General features: G+C 46.3%; 1 protein-coding gene across 1 annotated transcript in view; it reads left to right on the top strand.

Moving 5' to 3' along the window:
- The first annotated feature begins 489 nt into the window (after window positions 1–489).
- Window positions 490–12,888, top strand: part of Setd7 (SET domain containing 7, histone lysine methyltransferase) — a 48,736-nt gene continuing 36,337 nt past the window's right edge. Inside the window, exons 1-2 of the mRNA XM_005327568.5 lie at window positions 490–826; window positions 9,321–9,450. Of these exons, the coding sequence (XP_005327625.1) occupies window positions 787–826; window positions 9,321–9,450 (170 nt within the window). The 5' untranslated portion in view covers window positions 490–786. The remainder of the gene's footprint in view (window positions 827–9,320; window positions 9,451–12,888) is intronic.

Raw genomic sequence — 12,888 nt, forward strand, 5'->3', positions numbered from 1 at the left:
GGGCCGTGCGAGCACCTGCGCTCTTGTGCCTGCCGCACTGTGCAGCTCCGGTGGCACACCGGGTGACGCGGGGGCGAGGGCGAGAGGAAGTCGAGGCGCCGGGGCGGCAGCAAGGCTTCCTCGGCTTCCCTAGAGCTTTGGAGGTTGTCCCGAAGTGCGGGGAGGGAGGGGGCACTGCACTGCGGAGTTCCAAGTTGCGGGAGACCCCCAGAGGGCAGGTACCCTGCGGTCCTGAGTGCACGTGAGAAGCCCCGAGCTGCCAGGACCGTGTGGCACGCTCGGAGCGCGCAAAGTCGCGCAAAAGCAAGAGATAAACGCCGAGGGGCCCAGGGACCGGGTGGCTGGGGCACGGAGTCAGCACGGCCCCGGAGCGCCTTTCGTTTTAAGGAGCCTTACTTCTGGGAAGGGACAGGGAACTGTCAATCAGCGAGGGAGGGAGCGCACCGGCGCTGGGTGATGTCAGCGGATCAGCTGCTCGATAACAAAGAGGGGGTATCACAGGAGAAAGTTGCAGCGGCGGCGGCCACCGCGGCACCCCAGAGCCTCGGAGGCCAGGGGCAAGTGGGCGAAGGGAGGGGGGACGGCTGCTGCGGCAGCAGCTGAAGGCCGAGGAATTGAAAGGGCTGTAGGGGGAGGCAGTGCGAGCCAGCCCCGACTGCTCCTCCTCTTCCTCCTCCTCCTCCAAACTCGCAGGGCTCAGCCCCAGCGCTCGCTCAGCCGCTGGGAGCACCCGGAGGGACGGGAGGCAGCCGCGCGGCCCCGAGCTGGGCAGGGTCCCCGGCCGCCATGGATAGCGACGACGAGATGGTGGAGGAGGCAGTGGAAGGTACAAGCATTTCTCCGGGACCGGGGAGGACTCTCCTAGGGCCCGGAGCGCCGAAGGAGTGGCGGGCTGCGACCTGCGCGGTGCCGGGCCCCGCGGCAGCCACTGTCCCCTACGCGGGTGGCGGGCCGCCCTGATCGGGCGGGGGCAGGACAGCTACGGCCACGCTGCCGGGAGCTCACCGTTCGCGGCGGGGCGCAGGCCGGGAATGGGGCTCACTGGGCCGGGGGCCCTGGGAATGCACGGTGGCTTCATCCCGCCCGGCCACAGCCGGCATCCTCCCTTGGAGTTGCTAACCTGCCCTGCACTCTGGCCTTTCCCCTGGCGGGGATGGAGGGTAGGGTACCCTGGAGGTCAGCGACCTGGTTGTCCCCGCAGAGCAACCCCCCAGTGCAGTTTGGGCAACCTGGAGTCCCTCTCCGGCCACTAGCCCTTTGCTTCCTTTCGCCGCTGCGCCCCGCGGCTACCGCGGCCGCCACCGGGTGGGTCCCCCAGCGCCGCGCACCGGGCCGAACCTGGCACGTGGCGGCAGCGGCGGCTCCTCCAAAAGGATGAAATCATTGCAGGGTACTGGACCACGCTTCCGACCCCGGGCTCGATCGTGCGAGGTCGGGGAGGCCGGTGGCCCTCCCTTCTGCTTCCCGGAGCGAACTCTGTCAAGCCCCCCTCCCCCTTCCTGCTTCCGAGCCGGGGTGTCGCCGCCGCCGCCACGCTGTGCGGGCGCGCCGCAAACCCCGACCGAAATTGCTGGGTGACACTTAACTTTCTGAATTCCTTGCAGTTGGCTGTGGGTGATATCACCACCGCGGTGTCGTGTTTCTCCGCCCCTTCTCTTCTGCCGCCCCTCCCCCGACTTTCCTTGCCACTTTGTTTTGCTGAGTTTCTCCACCTCTTTTTTGCTAGTTCTGAAAAACGCTGTGGGGACGTTATACAATCTCGTTGTTTGTGTCATCAGATGTTATGATTTTGTAACATTGAATACTGGAAAATACTCTTTAGCGTATTTATTCGATCCTACCCTAAACCGTGTGTCGTGATGTTTTGCAATGTTGTGTGTGGTATTGTTCCAGAATATTTTAAACAGCATCCCAGCAAATAATTTTTAGCTATTGGTTGAATCTGGTTTCTATCTAATTTGTATAAACAGATTCTCACAAACAATTAAAAACTAAAGTGGCAACGCTTCACAAATGCATAAGGATGCATGGTCAGTGCTACAGTAGGAAAAATCAAATTTTATGATTTCATAAACATAATTCCTATTGCAGCGCTCTTGAAGGAGATTAATCAGAGTGATATTTATGAATTCTCCAAAAGGTATTCAATCTGATGTAAATAGTAAAACTTATTATTTTTTTCATCTAGGTTCAAAGGCAATTAGTATGCTTTTTAACTTTAGAAAATTTTCACAATGTTGTGAACTCAGAGCTTGTACCCCTTAAGTAAACTTAATGTTGGAACTTAGTGGGACCCAAAGGCATTGATTGAGTTGGTCCACAAGTCTTTGAATTAAGTTACTGACTTCTTCTGCCTCTGTCATGGGGGGAAAAATGCTCTTCTCAAATTAGGGCTTGTTAGGGTTTACTCTTATTCCTCAAAGTTTACTTTTACATTTTACTTGTGAAAACCCTGATCACAGATTAAGCCTCCTTCCCCTGTGGTCCTGGGGGCCTTTTGCAGAATGTTAAGGAGGCTTTCAACATGTATCTGTGTTGTTTTTGAGATAATCTCCTGGATTAGAAGCAGGGAAGTTTCCTTTTATCCCTGGGGAAGGCAGTTATACAGGTTGAGCATATACATTATTGTCCTGAATCAGAACACTCCGGAGAGCAAGAGTGGACACTATTAATAATTATGCTGGGACAACTGGCTTAAACCTTGACTATCTTGGGCAATCTGGGACACACACTCAGTGGTACCTAACACTAGACAATTAGATTAACTTTAAATTTTTAAATTTTTAATTTATTTTTTTCCTTGTGGTGCTAGGGATCAAACCCAGCGCCTGCTATGTAAATATTCTATCACTGAGCTACATTCCCAGTCCTAGAATAACTTTTGATCTTTAAAAGTCCTTAGAGAGGCCAGGTATGGTGGTGTATGCCTGAAGTCCCAGCTGCTCTGGGAACTGAGGCGGGATCACTTGACAGTTCTAGGCCAGCCTGAGCAACCTGGCGAGTCCCTGTCTCAATAAAATGAAATAAATAAATAATAATGAGTCGTCAGGCTCAAATTTGCAGGATGTCTAAAGCTGTGTTTGTGCTCCTGGCAAATTGCACCCTTGGGCCTTTCTCAGCAATTGTTGGCCTTTTAGTGCTTGTGCAGTGGGCTCTGCTTAACATCTAACACAGGTATATGGTATAAACTGTTTATGACCTTTTCCCAAAGAGAAACTAGTCTGAATATCTTGGTGTTCAAGTGCCAACTAATCTACCTCTCTCCATAAACACAGCCTCTCTGCTCAGAAGTTCATTGTCTTAGCTATTATTATTATCGTTGCTATAATTGTTTAGTTCTTATTATGTGGAAGTTCTGTGCTTAGTGTTTCGCACATATTATCCATTCAGTCTTATGAGACAGGTACAAATATTCTCATGTTACTGAGGAGGGAAAATGAGACATAGAGAAGAACTAATTCAAGGACATTTAGCAAGGAGGAGAGACAGGCTGGACTTCCCCTCCACTATACCAAACTGTCTCCCCACATAGTTTTAAATTTTTGATCTGTCAGTCAACTATATAAAGTACTTGGGTGTTTGAGTTGAGAAACAGCTAAATATTATGTCAACATCGTTCTTTATCAGAATAATTCTTCAGAGGTTTTTCTGACGGAGTTCGGTGTCTCAGAATAATGCATCTGGGAAAGATCATTTCATTTCAGCCTCTGCCACAGGAATCCTTTCTCCTCTCCCCTCCCCCATTAAAGTGTACCCTGGGGGAGAAACTGATCTCTTGAGGACTTGAGTTTAAATGTCTTGTGCATCATATACAATTTGGATCTCTATCAGGGTAGAATTGTAACCTAGTGAAGTTCTAAACTCCGAGTGAATGAACTCCCAGAGGGGAAATGGGGTTTCAGGAGGGAGCATTCTTTGCACCTCTGCCTGCCCTGCTCCTTTGGGTAAACAACAAGCTCTGAGACCCGGGGGCTGCACCTGAGCTCTCTCTGTGGCTTTTTATTTTTATTTAAAAATTTTTATTTTTATGACTTCTGAGACAGGGGTCTTGCTATGTTGCCCAGGCTGGCCTCGAACTCTGGGGCTCAAGTGATTCTCTTGCTGCAGCCTCTGGATAAGCTGAGAGGAGGTGCATGTCACTGCTCCTTGTTCTCACTGTGGCTTTTTAAAACATGAAAAGTCTAGTTTGTTCAGTGAAGAGTGATGTTTAGCTTTTTCATGTGTTAGTTTTCATCAGGGGCTTTGGAAACATTTATTTTTCTATTTCTTTGTCCACCCATAGATGGAAAGAAAATGAATACAATGTAGTCCCTATTAGCAGTTTAAAATTGTAGCATGTCTATATAGATGGATCTCAGTGGTTCAGAGCAAGTAACAATTACTTGCAGCTTAGGGAAGTAGAGGGGGAAAGATTTCCCCCAAAGAGGTGGCACAGAGTTGAGTTGAGAGGGAAACTTTGAAAGCAAAGACATCCCACATGGAACTACTGGGGCCCATCCAGAGAATCATTTTGTGGGATCTGCTGTAATACTGGGCTTAGAAGGAGAGAAGTGGAGGGTGCCTGAGGGAGGGGAGCGTGGGTCACAGGACCAGATGATGACAGCTGGAGGCCAGGGAGCTACGGGGACCCTTTGGAGCTCTGCTCTGGGCACTGGGAGGGGCTGAATGGGCAGCTGAATGTCACCTCATAGGCCCCTTGCAATGGTCCAGGTGTGCAGTTATGAAGCAGGAAAAAAAACAGGAAGCCCTGGAAACGCCTAGGAGACACCAAGGAAAATTGCTCAAAAGGAGGAAAGAGCAGAATCCCCAGGACAAGGGACCAGGATGAAAACAGCCGCTCAGTGTTCCCCTACCCAGCGTCCTCAAAACAGTAATATTTCTATTAACAGGCCACCCAATATCCTGTCCTGGCTTCTGTAATAAGACTGCCCACGCTGTGTTCCTAGGACAAACGCATGCTCAGTGTACTGGTAGCACCCTCTCCCTGTGGGCCACGTGCTGAAATTATGACCCTCACAACTAACAGTTGAGCTCTTGCAGTGAATTGCCCTTAAAAATCAAATTATATTTTTAACAGCCTGTGTGAGTGTATCATCAGGAAGGCTTTTTTTTTTTTTTTGCATTATTATTAGAATAAGCTTGGCTTTTATTATTACTACTTTTGGAGGGCTGTGCAAAACCAACCGTGTGTGGAAGGGTCTCTTGTTTTGAGGAAACCCACACTGCACTCCCAGATCCCTTGTGAGCCTGAGGCAGTCAGCAGCAGAGTCTGATCTGGAGGGAATTTTCTTTGCTGAGGCAAACATTGCTGGCAGAGTAGAGGCCTGGCTTCTATCAGGTTCAGGGGAAAAAAACCTCACTCAAAAGTAACTCAAGGGGAAATATTTAACTTTCTATCCATTCAATAGATAATGATCTTTAGAACAAAATGAAAAAGTAGACTTGTGAAATTGTTGCTTTTTCTTTTCCTTTCTCTAATGCCTATAAATATTTAAAATCATGCTGCAGACGGATATATGGTGGATTAGCTGGGGCAGCATTAAAAACACAGAGCAGTCATTCAAGTTAATTTCCCTGTCCTCTGGGCCTGGTGCTCCCCCTCTGTGTAGTGGAAACTGGCCTGGAAGGCTGTTGGCTGACCTGGCACATTCTGCAGACGGACCTCAATCAGAGCTGGGGGGACAGGAATTGACAACCTGGACATGTGGTTGAGAATCTCTGCAGTTCTAGGAGGGTTACCTTCTCTACCAGGCCTTGGACCCGCCTGTCATTTGTAGTGACACCTTGTTCTATAGCAGCCAGGAAGAAAGAGTGCTCAACACTCCTCCCAAGAGAAGAGGAATTGTTGGCCTTGGGGGAAGGGCTTGCAGCATTTATAGACAAGTCATGTGTCATTGATGTCCTCAGCGGAAATAGGTGGAAATCTAGAAGATTGTTTTGAGGTTTAAAGTGATAACAGGAAGCACTTGATCTAGTGGGTTCTTCTTCTGTTTATCAACATCCTACTTCATTAAACTGACTCTTCGTAGGACTAGAGGTGGGGTAAAAGGGTACAGAATTTGCTTGGCACACACAAGGCTCTGGGTTCCATCTCCCACACTGCAAAAACTAACTAAATAAGACTATCACTGACATGACAAAATATCATAAATCATATTGTCTAAAGGACATTTGAAATGAAATTATGCTGGAATCTCTCATAGAACTAATGCTAAAAGGAAATGGAGGGGCATAGCCACCCAATTTCTTATGTTCCCTGTGTTTATTTGTTTGGAAAAGTCTTTGTTGTTATTGTTTTGGTTGTTTTCTAGATGTAAAGTTCTACTGCTCAGAAAATCCCCTGAGCTATTAAATATTCAGGGTGGAAGTCTTGAATGACTCTAATTTCTAATGCAATTAGTTGATCACATCCTGACCATATGGGGGAAAAAAAAAAAAAACATAGCCAGTCAAGTGGGGCATCCCTGAGCAGGACTTGTGGGTGCACACCTGTCATCCCGGCTACTCCAGAAGCTGAGGCAGGAGGATTCCAAGTTCCAGACCAGCCTCAGCACCTTAGAGAGGCCCTGTCTCAAAATAAAAAGGGTTGGGGATGTAGCTCAGTGGTAGAGCACTTGCCTAGCACCTTGCCTAAATATGTAGCAGTATATTTAGCTACACGTTGGGTTCATCCTAGTACTGTGAAAAGAAGAAGAGAAAGAAAAGAAGGAGGGGGAGGGGAAGGGCAGAGGAAGGAGAAAGAGACCCCAGAGTGCTCTGAGAGGTTTCAGAACTCCCCCACCAGCAACATAAAAACCTTAAGAGTGACAGGGAAGGGTCACACACCTATGCATCTTCTTCTAGAATCACAAGGTCACCTGAGAAATGGCCATCCTTCAGTAGGTCCCTCTCTCTCTCCTAAGAGATGAAAAGGATGGCGGGACTCCTCTCCGTTGGCCTGTTGAAAGGCACTAACACAGGCATCCCTCGTGGAGCAGGGTTGAGCCTCTCTGGTCATCCCACCTGGGATCAGTGCTGACCTCTATGCACTTTTGGTGTGTTGTCTGGCATCTTCCATTTCCCTCATAGTTCAGGTCCATTGCTGAGGGTGAACCGTGAGCTCTTTATCCAGAAATAGGACAGGCTAGAGGGAAAGCAGGGTGCATTTACATTGGAATTAGTGTTCATGTTTATCATAATATTTCTCTCCTAAAGTGAAATAACAGATTTATCAACATTGACTGTGTAAAGTGTGAAATGTGTGAACTGTTTTCTATGGAAAAAAAAAAGCATTTTCAACAAATTAGTAAATACTCTCATATGAGGTTAACCTGATTATTCTGAACTTTATACCCAATTCAAAGTAGGACATTAAATTTATAGGAACTTTAGTGGCTAAATTTAATTTGATCCCAACAACATTTTCATTTAAAAAAAAAAAAACTTTTGCTATTGTACACTGAGTGGGTTTTTTATGAAAAGAAAAAAAGTAAACTTAATCTGTTTCAGTGAGAAAAATGTCATCAGTAGATATTTAGAAAACAGCTATCCACATATTTCATATGACTCAAGGGTCATGTACCATTGGTTTTTATATAAAAAGAAAGCACTTATGACCTAGTTCCCTCCTGACAATTGATTTCCTGGCCCTGGTGGGAAAAGCATATGTTGAGAGGAAAGGGACTATCTTGATTGTCATGTATTTAAGTAGTCATGTCTTACTGAACGCGTTCAGCGAGACCCATTTTATGTGGAGTCGGATGTAGCAATAATATATTGATCTGTTGGCTGTTATTTTATCCTTCTGTAATCAGTAATAGAACTAAGGAGCATTTTAATTCTTTGTAATATTATTATTATTATTATTATTATTTTGTGTGTGTGTGGTGCTGGGAATCAAATCCAGGACCTCACGAATGCTTAGAACAACCATCTACCACTGAGCTACAGCCCAGCCTGATAATATTCTTTTATCATGCTAGAAGAAATTATTTTAGGAGATGAAAACATTCCTTGTGGTGGTTTGGTATGTTTTCTCCTGTCTGTGCGCCATCTGGAAGCCACATTTTAGTATTTAATGTCCTGTGCTGCACACGGTGTGTAATGTCTCTATTCCTTTTCCATCCGTGACCCTGGTTGTTAACCCAGGAAAAAGCCAGTAGAGTAATGGCTGCCCTTATTTTCACCCAGCTCTGCAAAATCAGTTTTCCAGAATGAGTGGGGAGACCCCATGAGGTGATCCCTGGGGTTTGTGAAATATGTAGATAGTAATAAAGAACTGAACCGTGGACGGCAAACATGTACATTAGAATAGACCGCCTGGGATCCAGGAAGAGCCAGCAATTGAAAGATCACTAGTGAAATGGCTTTGTGGACACTTCTGCCTCCATTTAGAATACAAACCCTCTGACACACAGTGGTAGGGGGTATGCGACAAGGTTGTTGCTAAACATTAAAGCTGAATGATTTTGCAAAATAAAACAAGTTATGCTCAAGTTTGAGCTTAAGGACTGTCAGCCAGTCATGTGTGGTGGTGGCACATACCTGTAATCCCAGTGACTCTGGAGGCTGAGGCAAGAGGATTGCAAGTTCAAGGCCAGCCTCAGCAATTTAGCAAGGTCCTCAGCAACTTAGCAAGACCCTATCTCAAAATAGAAAATAAAATGTGCTGGGGATGTGGATCAATGGTAGAGCACCTCTGGGTTCAATCCTCAAAACCAAAATTTAAAAAAATTTAAAAAAAAAATTTAAAAAAGGACTCTTAGCTAATGAGGCTGTGTATGAATAGTAGGGCAGTTTTAGAGACATGACTCTCTTGTTATCTGAGCATAACATGTAAACTTGGGGGGGTCTCAGAATGGCTGTAGTCCTCCACATCATAAAACAGAATGATATATAAAATCATATTGGATACTTTAAAATCTCAAGAACTGGATAATTTATTGCAAAGATAATGTATCTGGCGATACACTCTAACAATGACTCTGAACCACATTTCAGTTAAGCACAGAGTTTCTTTTCAAACATGAGAAGATCTAGTGTGGGGGGTAGATGGTGCATTGTAGCCAGCACTGCAGATCTTACTGATAATAGCCCTCAGTCCCACATGAGATGCAAGCCTATTTAAATTTCATATTCTGAAAAGTGGCCAAGTCCCTGTAAACCTGTCAGTTCACAAAGTGTCCATGATCCAGTGGGTGCCGCCAGCGTGAGCATGTTTGACCACCTGGTGCTGAGGAAGGGGTCCTTGGGCAACCCCAGGACTTGCCTGGCAGCATCCGGGCTGACAGTGGTGGGGAGCCCAGACTCTATTAAGCTTTGCCTTGTGGTTCTTTCCCCAGGACATCTGGATGACGATGGATTGCCGCATGGGTTCTGCACAGTCACCTACTCCTCCACCGACAGATTTGAGGGCAACTTTGTTCATGGAGAAAAGAACGGACGTGGGAAGTTCTTCTTCTTTGATGGCAGGTAGCACTCACTGTTTTGTTTTTTGTTTTGATGGGAACTGAACTATTTCACATGAAGGAATGACACAAATGCAAGAATTCCAGTGGAAATTTTTGTACAACTTATACAAAAGGTAAAAAGGTAACCCCAATATGTATGCGCTGCTTTGGTGGCTGGGATGTGACCCCGGTGGCTATCGGGAAGCCACCGTCAGGTGTGCAAAGCCCATGATGGATCTGGTCTAGGTGATACTCTGCCCTGCCAGATTCAGGGACCCCCATCTTGCACAAGTTCATTCATTACATGGTCACCCAGTTCTCTGATGGATCTCACCTGATCATTCAAGTACTGTGATGCATATCAGTGAGGTCACATAAGTGCGGGTCACTTCTGTTGGTGGCCAGTTTGGGCAATTCCAGCAGAGACTGATTCCATTTCTTCCAAGTGTAAAGTGCATACCTGCCTTCAGCCTACTCTGTCAGCAGGTGTGGTTTCTCAATTCGGCTGCCTGGGTGACTCCTTAGCTTCATCTTTTCCCTACATTCCCTCTCCTGACGAGGTTGCTGAAGAATTCATCCGGCAAAAACCATCAAAGCCACATCATCGCAGTCCAAGAAGTAAGACCAGGGGGTAGACAGTGGGGTACAGAGCTCTAGACTCATGGTCCTCTAGATGCCTGCCTTTGGGATAATTGGTCCTTCTATGTGATACCGCCACACTGATGTCTGTGCTAGTATTTTCCATGGTTTACCTGTAGTCGAAGCACTTACACTTGCACCACCTGGACAAGGTATCTCACATCTCTTCTTGCATCCTTTCATAAGGATGCCACGTGGTGGAGGCTGTTTGCCCTCCTGTGATGGTCCGGCATGACTGGAGGACTTTCCTCTTAGAGGAAGAGACAGGGTTCCATGGGCCCCACTCTTCAGCAAGGTCTTCTTCCATGTCAGCTTCAGAAGCTGTGAATTTCTCAAGCAGTTAAAGAAATCTGGAGCCATGGAAGGGCCCACTGTTATCAGAGCCGTCGAGTGGGAAATACAGAAAAGACTTCGATCAGGTTACAGGAGCGTGTGGGTGATGGCACCCTTTACTACACTCCTGGCATTGGTGATGCGCCAGCACTTTCCAAACTTGAGGAAAGGGGATGTCTAGGCTGGCAGCTGGAGGGTGTTCCCAGGCACTGGCATGCCACCACAAACCTTTTTTTGAAATGCAGTGGGTTGATTTCAGAGATGACAATTGTTCCTCCATTCTCTGATATAAGAAAGTGAGGAACGCAATAAGAATTGACCATAGGACTTTTGTAAAGTTTTATTTCAGGAATTGGGGATTTGGCTCAGTGCCTGGCAAGCATAAGGCCCTGAGTTCCATTCTTGGCAGTGGAGAAAAAAAGTTTCATTTTAATGACTAATGCCACCCTTTCCTTTCCTATTGTCCCCAACCCCTCACCCCACGTGATATTTATCAGGATTCTGCTTTCACACTGTCAATGGGAAACTGGCCAGGTAGCTCTCTTCTCTTCTTTCATCCTAATGGGAATGCCCCCTGGAGACCTGGTCAAGATGCTGGTCTCCCACGTGCCCGGCAACCTGTCCAGAGGGCAGCTTTTCCCACCCATTTCCACTGCAGCTGATGTAAAGTTCTTTTTCTTGACAGTCCCATTTTACCTTATACTGCAAGCGTTCTCCTCTCTCTGCAATCACTTACATGAATGTCTTCTTTCAGCTGCTCCATATCCAAGGACAGAGATTTCCGTGGGACAGATTCTGTGTCTATAACATCTCTTATGCTCCATAGCACTTTCCCTTGATTTGATACTAAAATAAAAACCGTAATAGAGTCCTTGCTGAGTAGGGAGCTGAGAGAAAAGGGTGGAATTCACCCAAAACATGCCCTCCCCAGGCTTTAAAATCTGATAGTTTGATGATTATAACCAATGACTGATTGAAAACAGCCCGACAGATTTGGTTAAAGTTGGTGATTTGGTGTTGGTTACCTTCTTGCCTCACAGATCCGATAAACAAAAGTACTGATGGTCCAGACCCAGTTTCTGAACCAGAAGGCCGAGAACGAGCAGGAGGTAGCCCCCAGTTTGCTGAGCAAGGCCTGAGCCTTCATGAAGACCAGGCCCCATGAGCTCCAGCCACTGACCCAGGGGGGCACACACATGCAGAAATCTGTGTGTGTGTGATGACATGAAAACTTCAAAGCACGGGGTCAGGTGGAAGCCCAGACCCTGTAACCACCCTCCAGCTAGAAATAAATTCATAGACTCTTTTTTTTCTTTTCAAGGCTCCCATTTACTAATTTCCATACCTACCACTCAAGTATTGCCAGTTAGGGTGGTGCATGCCTAGAATCCCAGCCACCTGGGAGGCTGAGGCAGGAGGATTTCAAGTTCAAAGCCAGCCTCAACAATTTAGTAAGACCCTAAGCAACTCAGCGAGACCCTGTATTTAGATAAAATATTTTTTAAAAGGGCTGGGGATGTGGCTCAGTGGTTCAATCCCTGTACCCCCCCCCCCAAAAAAAAAAACAGTATATTGTTGGCAAGGATGTCAGGGGGGTTGGGCTGGTGAGGGGGAGGCTGTTTGATCTTCAGAGAGGCCAGGGCCAATACCCTGGGTAAGAGGGTGGTTATTACAAATGAGAATCTATGCTGCAGGGACAGGCCCTCAGAAGGTCACTGTCATCCTTCATAATCCCAATACATGTCTTGATGTGAAATGTCTGCTAAGAGAATTTTCTGCAAAAATTAGTGAGCATCTTATGACTGAAACAAAGGCTGTGGAATCTATTGCGTGCGTCTTTTAAGAGGGTATAGTTTTGGTGGGGTGTGGCACACGGGAAGCTATTTATTTCTACAGGGGCAGCATCTCTATTTACATTTATCTGTTAATATTTCCTCCTGTTACGACTCCTGATTATTAGGATCTGTGTGTTGTTAAAATTAGGTGGGGGTGGGGGTGGGGCTGGGGTGGTGGTCAGTTGGTAGAGTGCTTGCTTAGCACATGGGAGGTGCTGGGTTTAGGTCCGTTTATTATAATTTTTTTTTAAATTAAGTGGGACTCTACAGTCAAGGCCTTTAGTCAGTCAAGGCCTATAGTCTTGAAATATTCCCTGCAAAAGTCTGAAATCAAGCTTTTGAAGTAAAGGTCAGGAAACAAAAGTTTTGTTAAAGAAACTTGCTTAAACCTCTAGTGCTGATCTATGATCCCATTAAAGGGTTTCTTTGCAATTGTAGAAACCTGTGTTTGGAAAGCAAGAAGGAAAATCACAAAGTGTAGTAACAGAAGATGCATTTTTAGTCTCATATGAAACCTGAACCCAGATGTGCAATCATGCGAAGGGCTCAAATGAATGTGAAGAAAATTTTAGAATCAACTTTCCCCTTGACATAGAATATAATAAGCCTGATTAAGAACAATAAGCATCCACATTTACAGGAGAAATGATCTT

Source organism: Ictidomys tridecemlineatus, chromosome 9 (genome assembly GCF_052094955.1).
Source record: "Ictidomys tridecemlineatus isolate mIctTri1 chromosome 9, mIctTri1.hap1, whole genome shotgun sequence".
Lineage (NCBI taxonomy): Eukaryota > Metazoa > Chordata > Mammalia > Rodentia > Sciuridae > Ictidomys > Ictidomys tridecemlineatus.